Source organism: Nematolebias whitei, chromosome 14, assembly GCF_014905685.2.
Source record: "Nematolebias whitei isolate Nwh7 chromosome 14, NemWhi1, whole genome shotgun sequence".
Taxonomy (NCBI): domain Eukaryota; kingdom Metazoa; phylum Chordata; class Actinopteri; order Cyprinodontiformes; family Rivulidae; genus Nematolebias; species Nematolebias whitei.
In genome coordinates, this window is record NC_056511.1 from 9749847 (window position 1) to 9765881 (window position 16035).

The 16035-nt window shown below is 39.9% G+C and overlaps 1 protein-coding gene across 3 annotated transcripts in view; it reads right to left on the reverse strand.

Annotated features, from left to right (window-relative positions):
* Positions 1–16035, reverse strand: part of larp1 (La ribonucleoprotein 1, translational regulator) — a 69367-nt gene that overhangs the window by 21526 nt on the left and 31806 nt on the right. For 2 of the 3 annotated variants that reach the window (XM_037687819.1, XM_037687818.1), the window contains exons 3-5: positions 15726–15791; positions 9123–9194; positions 3617–3767 (exon numbers count right to left, since the gene is read on the reverse strand). In XM_037687819.1, the coding sequence (XP_037543747.1) occupies positions 3617–3767; positions 9123–9194; positions 15726–15791 (289 nt within the window). The remainder of the gene's footprint in view (positions 1–3616; positions 3768–9122; positions 9195–15725; positions 15792–16035) is intronic. The other variant, XM_037687821.1, reaches the window with a different exon arrangement.

A 16035-nucleotide genomic window follows, 5' to 3' on the forward strand; every position in this document is an offset into this window, starting at 1 on the left:
CCAACCAACCAACCATTCAACCAACTAACCAACCAATCATCCATCCAACCAATAAACCAATCAACCAACCAACCAACCATCAATCCAACCAACTAACCAACCAACCATTCAGCCAACTCAACCAACAATCTAGCCATCCAACCAACCATCAATTCAACCAACAAACCAACCATTCAACCAACTAACAAACCAACCAACCAATTATCCATCCACCCATCAATTAAATCATCCAACCAACCAACCAACCAACCAACCAACCAACCATCAATCCATCTATCCATTCAACCAAACAACAAACCATCCGTCCATTCATCCAACATCTTTACTCGCTTCTTCCTTTTTGGGTCTCGGGGGTCACTGATGTCCGTGTCCAGCAATCACTGTGCGAGAGGCAGGGGACACCCTGGACAGGTCTCAAGTCCATCACAGGGACACATAGAGACAAACGAGACAAACAACCATTCACTCTCTCACTCACATCTAGAGACAATTTAGAGTTACCAATCAGCCTAACATGCATGTTTTTGGTCTGTGGGAGGAAACTGGAGTACCTGGAGAAAACCCACACATGCAAATCATGAGAGACCATGCAAATTCCATCCAGAAAAGTCCCGGGCTGGGATTCGATCCGTCGACCTTCTCGCTGAGAGGCAACAGTTCTACCAACTGAACCACCAGTTTCCATCAAATGTAATAATTAAAGACCAGAGAAATGTGTTGAAAGCCACCAGCTACATTTAGAATAAAAGCTATATTTAATAATTTTGAAGGTTTAGCTAAACCAATTTGTAAATCAAAGAAATTATTTTAAAATGGTTTTATTTTATTTGTTGAGGTGTGGATTACAAAATACAGAAAGTGACATTTAAATACAACTCTTAACACCTGTAATTATATCTGTAGTTTAATGTGCAGACCAGTCAGCTGTTCTTTATCAGTTTCTTGTTTCATCTAACCAGTAAGAACTAATGATCTTTGCTAACAAAAAAAAAAGTTTCAGTTTTCCTTTTCTAAACCAAACTTCTAACGGTGACGTGGCTCACGTTGCAGACGAGCAGCTTTCTGCACTTTTAGCAGCAACAACATTTTTGGCAGCACTGGACGGTGGACTGCTTTAATGGATGATGAGGTTAATGTGCAACTTACATTTTACAAACAGGACCGTCTCCTGCAGTACCTCTGCTGAACAACAGGCAGCATCAGTGATCTGCTGCTTTACAGGATGACTGGTCGCTTTGAGAGGGAGCTTCCTCCAAGAGGGAAATGAGTTGGCAAAAATGCAATCTTACAATCACAATTAAAAATAAAAAAGCTTCCAAGTGGAGGAGATGAATCCTCAATTAACACTGAGCCCACTGAGTAAAGGTTTATGCAGATATTTTTAAATCATTTTACCATTTTAACAACGCAAACATGGAAAATTAGTTCATTATTTTGCAAGAACTGCTTATAACATCTTTGCATTAATCCTAAAATCAGAGTTGTAAAGTTTTTTTGGTTGAGTCAAAGAAACGACAAAAAGCTCAAAGAACACCTGAAATTTATACCTGACTCATCTGCAGCTCTACCCTGCTGTTTTAAAAAGACAACCGATGCAAAGCTGGCATGAAAAGACTAAATACGTATGTTGCGTCATCAGTCTATGCATATAAACACGTTTCAGGGCGTCAGTTAATTATTTAATTTAACGGTTTTTCTCCAGGATAGGATGATTATACAACTTCAATTATTTTAAAACAATAATCGGATGCACAAGTTTAAATTTATTGTGAATTTTCTCTAATCCACACAGAGTTGTGCAGAAAGTTGAACCCACCGTACCACGGCTGAAACCTGCCATGAGCTGGTGGATCCCCAGGATCACGGTCCACAGAGAAGCCAGTTCTACATGAGCACAGACCGAGAGAAGCTCCTGCTCCATCTGTAGCTGCCTACATGGACGAGACAACCGTCCTCTGCAGAGAAGTTTCATGGTCAGATGAGACAAAGACCGGGATTTTAAGTTAAATTCACAACAAGTAGGCGTGGCTTTAAGACCCAAGAACACTGTTCCAGCACGGCGGTGGTAGCATCATGCTATGGAAGTCATGCAGAAAGTTGACAAAACGTTTATGGAGATGGATCCCCAAATTCTTTTAACATCAGAACCGGTTTCCGATTGGATAAAACAGGGGAATGTTAAGCTTCTGGAACAGAGTTCCTAAAACACTGATCAGCTGGACCAGTTCTGCCACGAGTGGTCAAACATCCACAGAGAATCGAGCCCGAAGCTCGTGGATGATATACAAAAAACCTTTGGTTGAGGTGCAACTTGATAAGAAACATTTAACCAAATATTAGCAGGTTAACCGCCTTCTTCCACCTGTGTAATATTGTTAAAATTAGAAACATCTCATCTAAAAATGAAGAAACTGGTTCATGCATTTGTCACGTCTAGACTGGACTATTGCAATGGTTTGTCATCTGTGTGTCCAAACACTTCTTTAAAGTCTCCAGTTAATCCAAAATGCTGCTGCCAGAGTCTTAACTGGAGTTAGTGGGAGAGATGATCTCTCCAGTTTTAGCTTCTCTCCATTGGCTCCCAGTCAAATCCAGAACTGAATTCAAAATCTTACTTCTAACCTACAAAGCCCTCAACAACCTAGCTCCATCTTATATTTGAGATTTTATTGTTCCATATTTTCCTAACAGAGCACTTCACTCTCAGACTGCAGGCTTACTTGTGTTTCCTAGAGTTTCCAAAAGCAGAATGGGAGGAAGATCTTTCGGTTATCAGGCTCCTCTCTTGTGGAACCAACTTCCAGTTTCTGTCTGTGAGGCTGACACATTGTCCAGTTTTAAGACTGGGATTAAGACTTTCCTTTTCGATAAATCCTATAGTTAGGGTTGGCTTGTTATGCTGCTATAGGCGTGGACTACTGGAGGACAAATTGGCCTCATTTCCTTAAACTAATTGTTAAAATTAAAGTTTTCATTTGATAATATTTCTTTCTTAACATGTGATTCTTGACCTGCCATTGTGTATCTGTTCCTCTCAAACCCAGTCGGTCGAAGCAGATGGCCGCTTGTCCTGAGTCCGGTTCTACTAAAGGTTGCTTCCTCATGAGGGAGTTTTTCCTTTCCACTGTCGCCTTCATGTTGCTCAAGATGAAGGTTCGGTGATGAAGTTGAACTTAAAGCAGTCTGATCCTCAGATAAATAATGTTATTAACTTATTTTTTATATATGAATGTTTCTGTTCAGTGCCCTGAGACGACTTCTGTTGTGACTTGGTGCTTTATAAATAAAATGAATTGAATTATCCGTCACTCAAGCTTTAAGTTGTGTAATCATTCCAACCTAAAATAAATAAAGTCTAAACTAGTTTAAAATGTGGTTCTTGTAAAAGTTAAATTTATTGAGCAAACCTGCAGATGTTGCCAAATCTGCTTCTTTAAAAACTACGCTGCAGTTAAAACCATCTCAGGCCAGTTTAAGGTTCACGCCTGATTTGTTCGTCTTAACATTCACGGTTTGGGATTTTCAACAAGCAGAAACCGTTTGGTCATTTTCCTCAACACCAAGTCTCGCTCATGTTTTGGAGCATCCAAACGGTCGCCGTCTTTTAGAAAGTCACCTTTTTTCTTCGACCCGTTTTTCTGGGAGTCGTCGTCCCCGTTCTTCTCCTCTCCCGAGTCGTCCGACTTGGCTTTCAGGTTCTCCTTGCTCTCCTCGATGCTCTCCCTCTTCTCCTTTAACTCCTTCTTAGCCGTTATCCTTTTAGGACCCTGAAAAAAAATAAAAATATATATATATATATATATATATATGTTAAGTTACAAACGATGTAATGTGAGCTAATCTTTAGATATTTTCTGTCAAGATTAATTTCATTAACAGAGTTTGGAAGTACTCAGGGATTCAAACTTGGTTTAAATTTGACACGCAGATAAAAATTTAACATAATTTTCTGGTAAAATCAAGTGAATTATGGGCTGAAACATGCTTTAAAGATTGTACAAACTGAACATGCAAACATGCTAAAACCCACTCAGTGCACGTTTAATCCCATCAAAACAATACAAGAAGCAAAGCTCTTTAAGTCAAACGTTAAAATCTCCCATCACCAAAATTAAGCTAGAATCATCACGTATAGCTGTAGTGACGTCTGCGGATGGGTACATAGTTTAGAAGAAGTTTCAAGGTAAACAAATCTTTACTGGACTTTTTCTGAAGCCAAATGTTTGTATAGCCATAAATAACTCATGAGTTCAACACAAACCTCTAAACACCATTAAACAAATGAGCACACATTAAAATTACACTACACTTGAGCTACTCTACAGTTCTCCAGACAAAAAGAAAAACATGTTTTAGAACCACAAAAAAGACAGATGCATCGACAAAAACATGGAGGTTATGTACATTTAAGGTTAGCCTTAAAATTTAAGGTAAACATGATTGATGCAGCAAAAGTTGCTGACGTATCTAAGCCCTTTAAAACCTAATTTTGTTAGAAAAACAAACATTTTCTGACCATTAATGAATCAAAAACATGAATATATCTGTACACGGCTGCTCTGTGAAGGGAAAACATTAGGTTAACTTGAAAACTCTTTGAGAAAATGTGTATAAATGTGTTATTTAAAAGCAAATTCATAAAAAGGAAGCGGGGGAGAATTGGATGAAGAACGAAGTTCTGCTGAAGGCACATTCCCTGAGATCACAGATCTTTAGCAAGAGAGGCCCGGGCCTGAAGGTCGCCTGACGCCAGGTTACTGGACTGCGGGGAGGAACCCAGAGTACTCACAGGAAACCCACGCAAACATGAGGAATACACACAAACGTCATAGAAGGAACTCAGGCCCAACCCCAGGATTGAACCCAGGACCTTCTTGCTGTGAGGAGGAAGTGCTAACCACTGATCCATCCTGCTGAACACTTGTAGCTTGGGTCACCGCTTTTATTCAGGCTCTGATCCGAGCTAGTTAAAAGAACAATAAACAATGAATCAATAAAACCAGAATGAGCTGGTGCTCAATGGTTGAGTTTCTAAACTCAGTCCATCTCTTTTCTCATGAATTCACTGAGGATGAGGACGGATGACTTGCACAACTTGATGAAGGTATTTACGACGACTTGATAAGGAGATATGCATTTTCTCAGAGTACAGATTAAATAGAGTAGTCTCACTTATCGCAGGGGTGATACAGACACCCCCGCGATAAGTGAAAATCTGCGAAGTAGGAGCGTTACACTTATTTAAGTGTTTATATATATTTGAAGGTTTTATAAAAACTTCCCACACTCTTGAAACGTTCTTAATGTTCTAAACTTTAAACGCTCTAAAAGAGCACAGCGAAAGAGAGCAAACAGACTGATGCTACGGTTACTGAGCTAATCCTGGGAGCGGGCTGGCCAGGAGCACCGGGACATTTCCCGGTGGCCTGGCCCGCTCAGTGATCACCGAGGGGGACTAAAGGCTCAGTTCGGGTCGCGCTTGATAATTTTAAATAAAAAAAAATTATAATAATCCATACAGCTTGTGCAGCTCACTCAGGTATAAGGCAGAAACACCCCCCACACACACACACTTTCTTTTTCCGAGGCTGCCTGTCGCAGCAGAGCAGAGACACACATCAGGTTGTATGCCCATCTGTTGTGTGTCTGTTGTGACAGACAGCCTCAGAAAGAGAAAGGAGGGGGCCCCTCAGCGATCACTGAGCAGGCCAGGCCACCGAGAAATGTCCCGGTGCTCCCGATGGCCAGTTCGCCCCTCAGCACAATGCTCTGGTTGGTTGCCTTCCATCAATCACGTGTCGTGTACAATCTTACGTTGAAAACCCGCTAAAGAGAGTCCGCAAAAGTCGAACCACAAAATGAGGGACTACTGTACTTTCTAAACAAATGCCACCAAATGTTACTGTTCCAGACATTCTACCTCTTCTTTAACACTGAAAATCGTTCTTCCTCATTTTGATCTTATACTTTTTTGTGTAGAATTGCTAAAATAATGAACTGTGTACACACATGAAAATGCTTTCAAAAGCTAAAATATGAGTAGAGTGATTATGTAATAGTAATTGTACAGAGAAGGTTTTATACGAGACATATTACACTGATAAAAGTTGAGTTTGGATTACAGTAAAAGGACAAAGAGGGGTTTGCATGTGGTTTGGGGCTTCCAAACAACATTTGACTGCAGCAGAGAAAGCCTGTCACTGTTCTCCTGCTCAGCACGACACAAAGAAAACGGGTACAGGGTAATTTATGAATCGGCTTCGCTGGTTATCTTTACCCACAGACCTGAAATTTATTCAAATCCAACAGCGTGCAGCCTCTCCTTAGCTATCAGCAGCACACACTTCTGCACAATCTCACGCTCTCGGAGGTTTGCATACAAGTCCGGCAGAGTGAGGAACAGTTTTCACGGCTTTTGGTGTGAACACACACTGAAATGTGCAAAGTTAGAAGAATAGTGCAACAACAAAAAAACCCATTTATATTAAAACAACGGCCTTATACTAGTACTGGCCCTTCTATGTTTTGGTTGCTTGCAGGATAAAGATGGTTAAGTTAATGTGTAATGACGCGTTAAGCCTTTTAACTTCATGACTTGCTCTTTAATTCTTACAACCAATACAGAAAGAAGGACTCACCCAGACTAAAGCTGTGTGCCAACAAACAATGACTAATTCTATTGAGGTTTATACACTAATGATGCTTTTAAATAAAGATGCTTCTTTAAATAAAGAACTTTTTTTTTGTCTGTCGTTTAATTCAGATTGTAGAAGATCGATCAAATCAATATTCACAATAAGTGAAACACGTGAAAACACGTTTTTTTAATTCAATTTGAGCGTTTGTTTTTTTTAATGCATTTATCATGTTAACGTTCTGGCGTGTTTGGCTCTTAAAGTTTCTCTTGGTAAAATACAGCTGAAACACTTATCTGCATGTAACCTAGCTACGTTTACACTGCAGACAAAAATGGCCCAAATCAATTTTTGTTTAAGGGATGCACGATATTATCGGCATGTTATCGGCCATTCCATCAAAATAACTCACCGATATAAAAGGTGCTGTTCATATATATTTATTAAAAGGTGCCGTTTTTGTATGACAACCCAGTGACAAGGATGCCTGTAGCACCAGCACATTATGATGTCACGTGCGCCGTTGAGTTTAATTTGTGAAAATGTACAAATTTGCACTGTTCGAGTGGCGTCATTGTGTTAAGAGTAAATGTCATGAATAAATTTGACTTTAAACATAACCAAAGTTGAACTGTTACATTATTTTCAGCCCTCTTTTTGGCATCTGCATTTGGTAGCAGCCAAATTGACAAAGATCACGCAGAATAATGTCGTAGTTTAATTCCACAGCAAATAAAGCTGTGCAGTTCATTGCAACTTACACTTGGTAACAAGACTTGTGTACATTGTTAGGGGATAAATGCTGAAGCTTATGGATACTCTTTGGATCCAGGGCTGATAAAGGCAATATTCAATATTCAAGGCTCCTTTCATCACCAGATGATCTGTGTTTTGATCCTGTATGCTCCACACTGGTTTGTCGTCATTATCTGCATCGTTTTTACGTCTATATTCTGATTTACCTCATTTTGTATTTTGCTTTGTGTGTTACCTGTTGTTTTGTCTGTACAGCACTTTGGTTGGCCTTGTAGCTGTTTTAAGTGCTCTATAAATAAAGTGGTATGGTATAAATTGAATAAAAGTCTGATGTTTTAGAAGCATCTTAGAGGTGGCCAGTTTAAGTCATTAGGTTTCTAAATGAACCACCACCAAATAAAACCCGTTCGAATTTATTCTGTACAAAAAGCAAACCAGGAAAATGTTTAAATCTGCTTAAATATAATTACACAAGTTAACCACGGGCAGAAACGGCTCCATCAAGGCCGACAATAATACAGTGAACCATCTTTTCACAGATTCATCCAGGGCTTAATCTGAGACAGATCCTGCTGGAACAGGATCTGGGAACGCTCTTATTTTGACGGGGTGCGTTCCAGGAACTGTTTGCTTGGATCCGGTAACTCTCAGGCATACTAATAATAAAGTTATGAACAAATATGACTGCCTTGAACAAATAAAACTTATACTGGATATGTAAACTGAAAATAATTACATAAACACTCATTTTAAACACAACAGCCACTTACGGCTTCTTAATATCGCATACGAGCTGCATCTTCAAGTACCGTATTTTTCTGACTTTAAGGCGCACTGCAAATATTAACTGGTTGTGCTTACTGACCTCGAACTGATTTTATGGAGTTATTGTGAATGTGTTGAATAAAGTTTGACTTATACGTTTTGTTTCGCTTATAACTCAGTGCGCCTTATGTATGAAAACGGACCTGACCCGTTCATTGGTATTGCGCCTTATAGTCAGAAAAAACGGTAAGCATTTCCGCCTACCCTTAATAAAATCTCTGTCCCTAAAAGAGTGGTGGGGGTGAGTGCCGAGCTAACCAGGCAGGAGCCCACAGGCAGCCGCCATGAAGAGACAGAGAAGGCGCCTGGAGGTTTCACATGTGGAGTCGAACAGTGAATTCAGTGGAGAAGAGTCGGCTCGGAACCGTCAAGGAAGGTGGAGGGGGGTAGGATGCTTGACAGAAGCGGAGTGTTTACAAATGTAAGTAAAGGTAGATGTTTAACAACCCGTTAAAATACACCAAAACGCAGGAAATCACATCTATTTTATTTAAAATATTCTGCAGGAGGACTCCAGACCCCCTGCACCAAACATTTGTCATTTGCGTTCCGGCATTGATCCATTTACAAATTAAGCCCTGGCTTCAACCTAAAGGAATTTTAAAAAAATCTGCATTCAACATCTTGTCTGGTTAGTAGGGACAGAGTGGAGTAAACGACAACAAGGAAGAACATTTTCCATTTGCTGCAGTTTGAATGCTCAAAGTCAATAATAACCCTTAAAAACTCCTGCGTTCTAACAAAAGCAACATAGCACATGTTTTACCACAACATAAAAAAAAAAATCAAGCCAATTTATTCAGTAAACGCATTTCTGTTGAATTTGCAGTGTTTAGATGAACGCGTCAGACAGAATGTTAGCAGGTTGGCAGGCTGCACGTTTCATGTGCTGCAGGTTGAACTTACGCTGCTTCTCCACGAGTCTCTGACCTGCCTGTGAGTCGACGGGCAGGACACGGGCCGTGTCACTGCCTCCATCTGAACAGAGGGAGGGAAGAGCAGTTTAGAGAGGACAATGTAGTGAATCATGATGAAAACACACAGAGAACATGTAGGAAACGCTCTGCAGCTCAGCAGCTAAAAAAACAAAAACGTGAAGTCAGTTCTCCGGAGACGAGCACCTTCCTCCTGCTATAAACAAGCAGTTCTTGCTCTGCGTCAGAGTAAAAACACACAATTATCGTCTCTCTAAAGGCTTTTCTGCGTCGCCTTCTGCTCCAGCAACCCGACGCATTACGCTTCTTCCTGTTTTCATAAAACACAGAAAACGTTCGAGACAGTTGCACAAGCTGTAAATAACCAGAAGCAGCAGCTTCACCTAACGGTCGACAGAGCTCCCTGTGGGTGAACAACAACAAAAAGTCATCTCAGTAGTGGCACGACGTGTTACTAAAACAAAGAAGTGCAACATTTTAATAGTAAATTCTGCATAAATCGAAATTAGATGGGTTTTAGCACAGACAGAAGTTAAATTTGAATTAATAGGGCGGTGGAAAGGCTGCAGACATAACAGACCAACTAAGATCCCAGAATGCTGAGTCATTCTTGCAACAGCAAAAAAAAAAAAAAAAGACATTGCTGTAGTTAATCATTGATTATAAAATACCATAATACCAGCACAGACCAAACCATGTGCTGAGAAATGAAGAAAACTGTTTATTATGTTTCTGATTTCCTAATGACACACAAACTGCTCGTCACAGCGTCCACCGGTGACTGAAGACGGCCGAGACGTCTCATCCTGAGAAAGTTGAAAGTGATGCCTTTTAGTGTGTGGGTCCTAACATTTCTGCCAGTTCAAGTTCAAAATGTGACGTTAAACAGAAACGATCACGACCTGCAGCTCTGGTGTACAGAAGACGGTGCTTCACTGTTAATTGAAGCAAAACGTGACGGAGGAGTCGAAACAAAAACTGGACGTTTCTGCACAGAACGAACCGTTCTACTTACCTTGTTCATGCACAAGGCAGGTAAGAACACGCTCACCGATTCATTAAAATAAACTCATTATGAAATCTTAAAACACCCGTTTTAAAGCATTAAAAGTCAACAATTTATAAATAAATAAACTAGAAAAGAAAGATGGCAACTTTTAATGTTTTCTCCCTCTAAAGCTGTAAAACGTTAAATGTGTAAAATAAAACCGTTTACAATATTTATTTTAAGAAGTATATTATTTTGTGTGATAGGATTCAGAATGCACAACTGTTGCCCCAGCATTAAAAAATAATAATAATAATAAAAAGAAATAAACATGTACCGTACTTTCCGGTGTATAAGCCGCTACTTTTTTCCGCGAGCTTTGAACCCCGCGGCTCATACAATGCTGCGGCTAATTTATGGATTTGTTTTTGGGACGGGCTAACGAACTTCCTGACGCCAAAAACATTTAGCCTCGTCACACTCGGGCGCTCACATTAGGACTGGACAAAAACTTCATATCGATATATGTCACGATATACTTTTATTCAGTAACGGTGATATGAGTTTTAGGCACATTCTCGATATTTCGATTACGGCGTTTCACTGACGCGTTTCTTTTCCTGTTCGGGTTGAAGCGGCTGCTTTAGTTTCAACACAAACAGAAAAAGGTGCAACACGATTACATAAGTGCGTGATGATGTAGATGTTACGCAGAGCTCGAGTCCAGAGGGCGTTAGCGGTAGCGGGCTAGGCTAATCTCCAATGCACGTTTAAGTTTTCTCTTCAAAATGAGTTCCCATGACCATCAGAATGTGACTGAACAAGCTTTCACAAGCGAAGAGAAAGCAGATGAAATAATTGATGAGAGAAAGGACTAATTTGGCGGTGTGGAAGTGGTTCGGCTATCTTAAGATCCAATAAACTGCAGGTCTCCGTCAGTGTGCTGCAAAATATGACGGAGTCTCGTTCTGGCTAGCGGTGGGAACACATTTAACTTGTTCCACTCGATAGAATACGCTGAGTCAGAAGATGAAGCACAATAAAAGTCTGAGCCGACGTGTGTCCCTGAAACAACACGCCCAGCTGTATCAAAAGAGAAACCCAGTTTGCTGCATGGGTTAGGTTATGTTGTTATTTAAAGTTAAAACTATTAATATTGACAAAGTTGAGAGTTTTATGTTTATTTGACGGCGATTTCAAAATTTCTTTTTAAGGCTAAAAACAAACAAAAGGTGCATATTTAATTTATTTGTACAGTTTTTCTTTGATATCGATATTGAATTATATCGTTATCGTCGGAAATTAAGAAATATATTGCGATAAAAGTTTTGGCCATATCATCCCCCCTCCACGGAGCACTTGCTCTGCACCTCCCCGTTTGCTCCTCCCCTCCCCGTTTCATTGGTTCCGCTGTGACCTGTTAGGTAATTACATTGGTCAGATTTAAAAAAAGAATAAAAATTTAACTTTATACAGTTAGTCTCATCAATACACGTGTCTCTTCAGGTGGGTGGGTCCCCGTGACTCAATGAGACGACCTCATTGGTTCATTGTGGTCGACCGCTGGTCACATGGCCTCAGGGAGGGATTATGCGTAAAATTTATGCTCATTGCTAATCATTTCGGCTAGCTGTTCAGCATTGTTCTTTTAGTGATTAGTGTGTTCTTAGCCTAGTTTATGTGTTCATTACATGTTAGTTTGTGTTAGTCATTTAGTAGAGTAACCATGAGTGAGAGGTAGATGTTAGTAAGACACGTGGGGTACACGGTCTGTGTTGAACAGGAAAATAAAGTCTATAAAATGCCAAGTGGTGGATGAATCTTAATCTGCAACGTGAGTTGTAATTTCTCCGTAGCTGTGTGCTGCCACTCATGTTACAACGTGAACACTTGCAGCTTAAACACAGTTGCAGCTTACAAATTGTTTTGTTTGTTTTTAATTTAGTGTGCGCGTCTTATATTCAGGTGCACTCTATAGACCGGCAATTACGGTACTTAAAACTCATTGTTTTTTATTTTAAATGACATGTTTAAAGCTGCTGAGTGTTTTCACTGTCAACTGATCTCCAAATAAAACTTTGCTTTTGGCCAAAAAATAGAGCTAGAAAAAAGAATCGCTTGCAAGTTTTTAGATTTTTATTTATTTGTTTGAATTTGTATCTAACAAGACTGAAACAAAACTATCCGATCAAAATGACGCATTAATTAGGTACGTTCTTAGTTTGGAGAAGAAAGCTGGTTATAAACACTTAATAAAATTATCCATTTACAAATATATCTAACTGATAGTGAATAAAACAAAATATTAGTGTAAGGAAAAAACCACGGGTTTCCAAGGATGACTAGATTTTTCATTTTTGTCGACTATGTTTTAAATATATTGTCTAAATACAAAAATATTCAGCTGAAAGAAAAATAAGCTGACATTTTTATGATGGTACCAGATTGAAAATATTTGAACATATCTTCATTTATAATTTGCTGACATAAATAAGGAAAGTGACCGTGTTGAATGATTTCTGGGTTGATTTTAGTTTATGCTTAAATTGATTTTAAATGATTAACGAACTGCAACTTTTCTGCAAAGTGGCATTTTAAGAAAAGGGATGCAGCTAAAAATCAATCCAAGTTGTGTTGCAGCGTTTCAGCTTCAAACGAGACTAAAGCGTCGATCCAAAAGTTAGAACATATCCATCAGGACACTTTGTTGAGTCAAATCTCTGGAGAAGCTGCAGCAACGATTTCTGCTGAGCGCTCCGTAAAGAAAAAAAACGCCTTTATCAAATTTCAGAGCTCATTTCTCATCATCGGTGGAACTCGCAAACTGATTTATGGCTCTGAATGTGGCGTCAGGGACGGTGAGCTCCACCAGAACTAAGAATAGCAGCAGAGCGGATCCAGCTGGGGTTTCTTTATGAAGGGGATCCCTAAAAGGACAACCTCGCCCAGCCCTTGGCCAATATCCCCAAACTCTAACGCCTCCTACGTTTGATTTGTGCCACCGGACCTGCAGGTTATTCCTGGCCCGGATGACACGATCCTCGTTTTCCTGCTCAGGACCTGCGCCCCCTCGGCTGCTTTCACTCAGAGGAAGCAGCCAGGGTCGCTCGACAACTTTGTTAAAGAGCGTAAAAAGCACCTCTGAGAATTTACCATCTGCAGCGACTGTAAGAGGACACAAATCAAAGATTTACTCGATTTGATTGACAGCTGTAGGGTCGCTCAAGATATGGTTATGTAAGGGGGGGGGGGGTGCTATGGACATCTGAGCTGGACTCATCTGGACTGAAGCTTCTCTGCAAGCAAAGTGAAAATAAAAGACAAAGCCTGGTTTCTGTTTTACGTTTGCTTTTGTAGCTCAAACGATAAATCTACCTCTTTCTTGCCCGATGTTTACTTCACAGAAAACGTTAAATGTAAAAACCTTTTTTAGACGTTAAAAAAAACAACAACAAAAAAAACTTAAAATGTCTTTTCTGACAAACTGAGCAAAATGTTGTTTTGCTCAGTTTGTCAGAAAAGATTCACAGATACAGGTGTAATTTTAGCTTATGACAGAATTCAGACAGTTGGACCAAACGGACTCGAAGTTGGCCTCGTCGGCCATTTTTGAAAACTAAGGCGGAGGACTATGAGTGTTTTGCCAAGTTGTTATATTTATTTGCTCATCGCGGTGTTGTATTTGCCTTGAATTTAAAATATATATATAATTATTAGGGAGACACTATATTGGATTTTTGGCCAATATCCAATATGCTGATTTGTTAAAACTTATTCGGCCGATACAGATATTTTATATAATTTATTGTCAGAACATAGCCCTCTTATTTAGGCTTATATGCTACAAAATTTGTGCAACAGCTGTAAGAGCTGGTGACATATATTCAGTAACAGTCATGTGCATAGCACTTTAATGTAGATTAAATGAAAAGTGTTAAATGTTATTTATTAGCATTAGTCACCTGTGAGGCTGTCTCACTTGTGGAGGCTTGTTCCAGGTTCCTATAGCTGCAGTGTGGGATCCTCTGCACTCCTGTGCATCAAGGACAGCCTTTTTAAGTCCAAAGTTTTTGTCTATCCATTGTGCTGTAAGACTAATCATGCTAACGGGGCTAACACGACGTCCAAATGTCTGTGGTTAAACTCACCAACAAGTCGTGCTATCGGCTATTAGCTTCTCAATGACGTAGAAATGACGGCTTGTAACTCGGATAAGGTTACGTCGGAAAAATATCTCAGACTGCGGACGATAGGCTCAACAGTCCACAAATCTTTAGAGTCCGACATCCTCACCAACGAAAAATAAAACTTCCACACCGCCGACAGTTTGAATTTTCCTCTCTGCCGTGAGATCAGGTAGGCGCGCGTGACGTCATCGCGTTGTGCTGCCGCTGCAGGCAAAGACAGCACCTTTTATATCTGCGAGTTATTTTAATGGAATGGCCGATGTCCGATATTGAACTTTAACGTTAATGTCGGCCGATACTGATACCATGCAGATAATATTGTACAGCCCTAGAGTTTATGTCGGGCGCACTATGTAAACCCCGCCCACATCGAGGCAGAGTAGAGTCGCAGCGAGTTGAGTCTGGAAGATGGACTTCAGGAAACCGGCACAGTTTGTCCGATGTACAGTGACTGTAGCTTCGCTCCTCGGACTGAAGAAGTCCTTTGGATGAAAGACGAAACGTCTCAGGAAAAAAAAAAAAAACCATCCAGATGACCTGACTGAACATTGTTGGAAAAGGGACAGAGTTCTGGGGACACGGAGTCGGGCCAGCAGGTAGGGTTTGCGTGGCCTGGATGTGCCGTTTTAATCTGCTGTATAATTACAGCAACAAACTGAAATACTTCATGCATCAAAACTACACTTACCCACCGCAGGCGCAGGCTGCTCAACGTTACTTGAAACTTGAAGCATTTCTTAAATAAAACCCTTTTTTTTCCTGATAAACGTTTTAGAATTCATTAGGAATCATTTCTGCTTCTAAGTCTCATTCATCCCGGGACTGAAGAGTTTTCTTTCCTGAAGATGAGGTCGACTTCTCTCATTAGAAACTCATCAATGAAACGGCCATGCCATCAAAGATTCATACCCCGAAGACACGAAATATTGATTTATATCACACCTAAAACAAACTAAACTGTCAAAACACATTTGCTACAAGTTATTCATTTTCCTCACGCTTCTTATTTTAATACTTCAACACTTTGAAACATTTTGTCTGATGGTTTTATTTTTTTTTTTTGATTAAAAAAAGGATCAAAATGACCAGCCTTTAGTTTTAGCTGACAGAGCAATTTTATGAACAACATCTAGGACATGTTCTAAATAAAGTTAGTATTTGTTGAATTTCTCAGAGCTAACTCTAGAGTTTCATTTAAAACAAGAACTTTTAGTCTCACAGTCGCTCTGTTTGTTGTGTTTGGACTTAAGAAGAAGTTAAGGAGAAACCTTGTGGCAACTTCATGCAATTTTGTCATACAATCTTTTAGAACGTGACAAAAATCCAAGCTGGATGTGGAACAACGAGACTAAACAAATGAATGCCCCAAACTGACCCGTGACTGATGAGCAACACTTACCTGCATGTCTTTGGTTGCAATCTCTCCTGGAGTCGGCCAACTGTTGGTGTCGCCAAAATCTCCAACCTAACCCCAAAAAAAGAAGAAAAGGAAGGGAAACATATTAAAGCAAATAATAGGGAAGTCGTTCAGTAGGCTCGTCACGACAACACATTTTGCTGAGCGATTGTCTCAGAAAATATTGCGATAAACGATAATATTGTTTGAAATTTGACAATAATCAATAACATCCTGATGCATGCTCAATAATCCAGGTAGAAAAATCCAAAAAAGTTCAATCTGGTCCTCTGGACATTCAAAAAAACAAAAG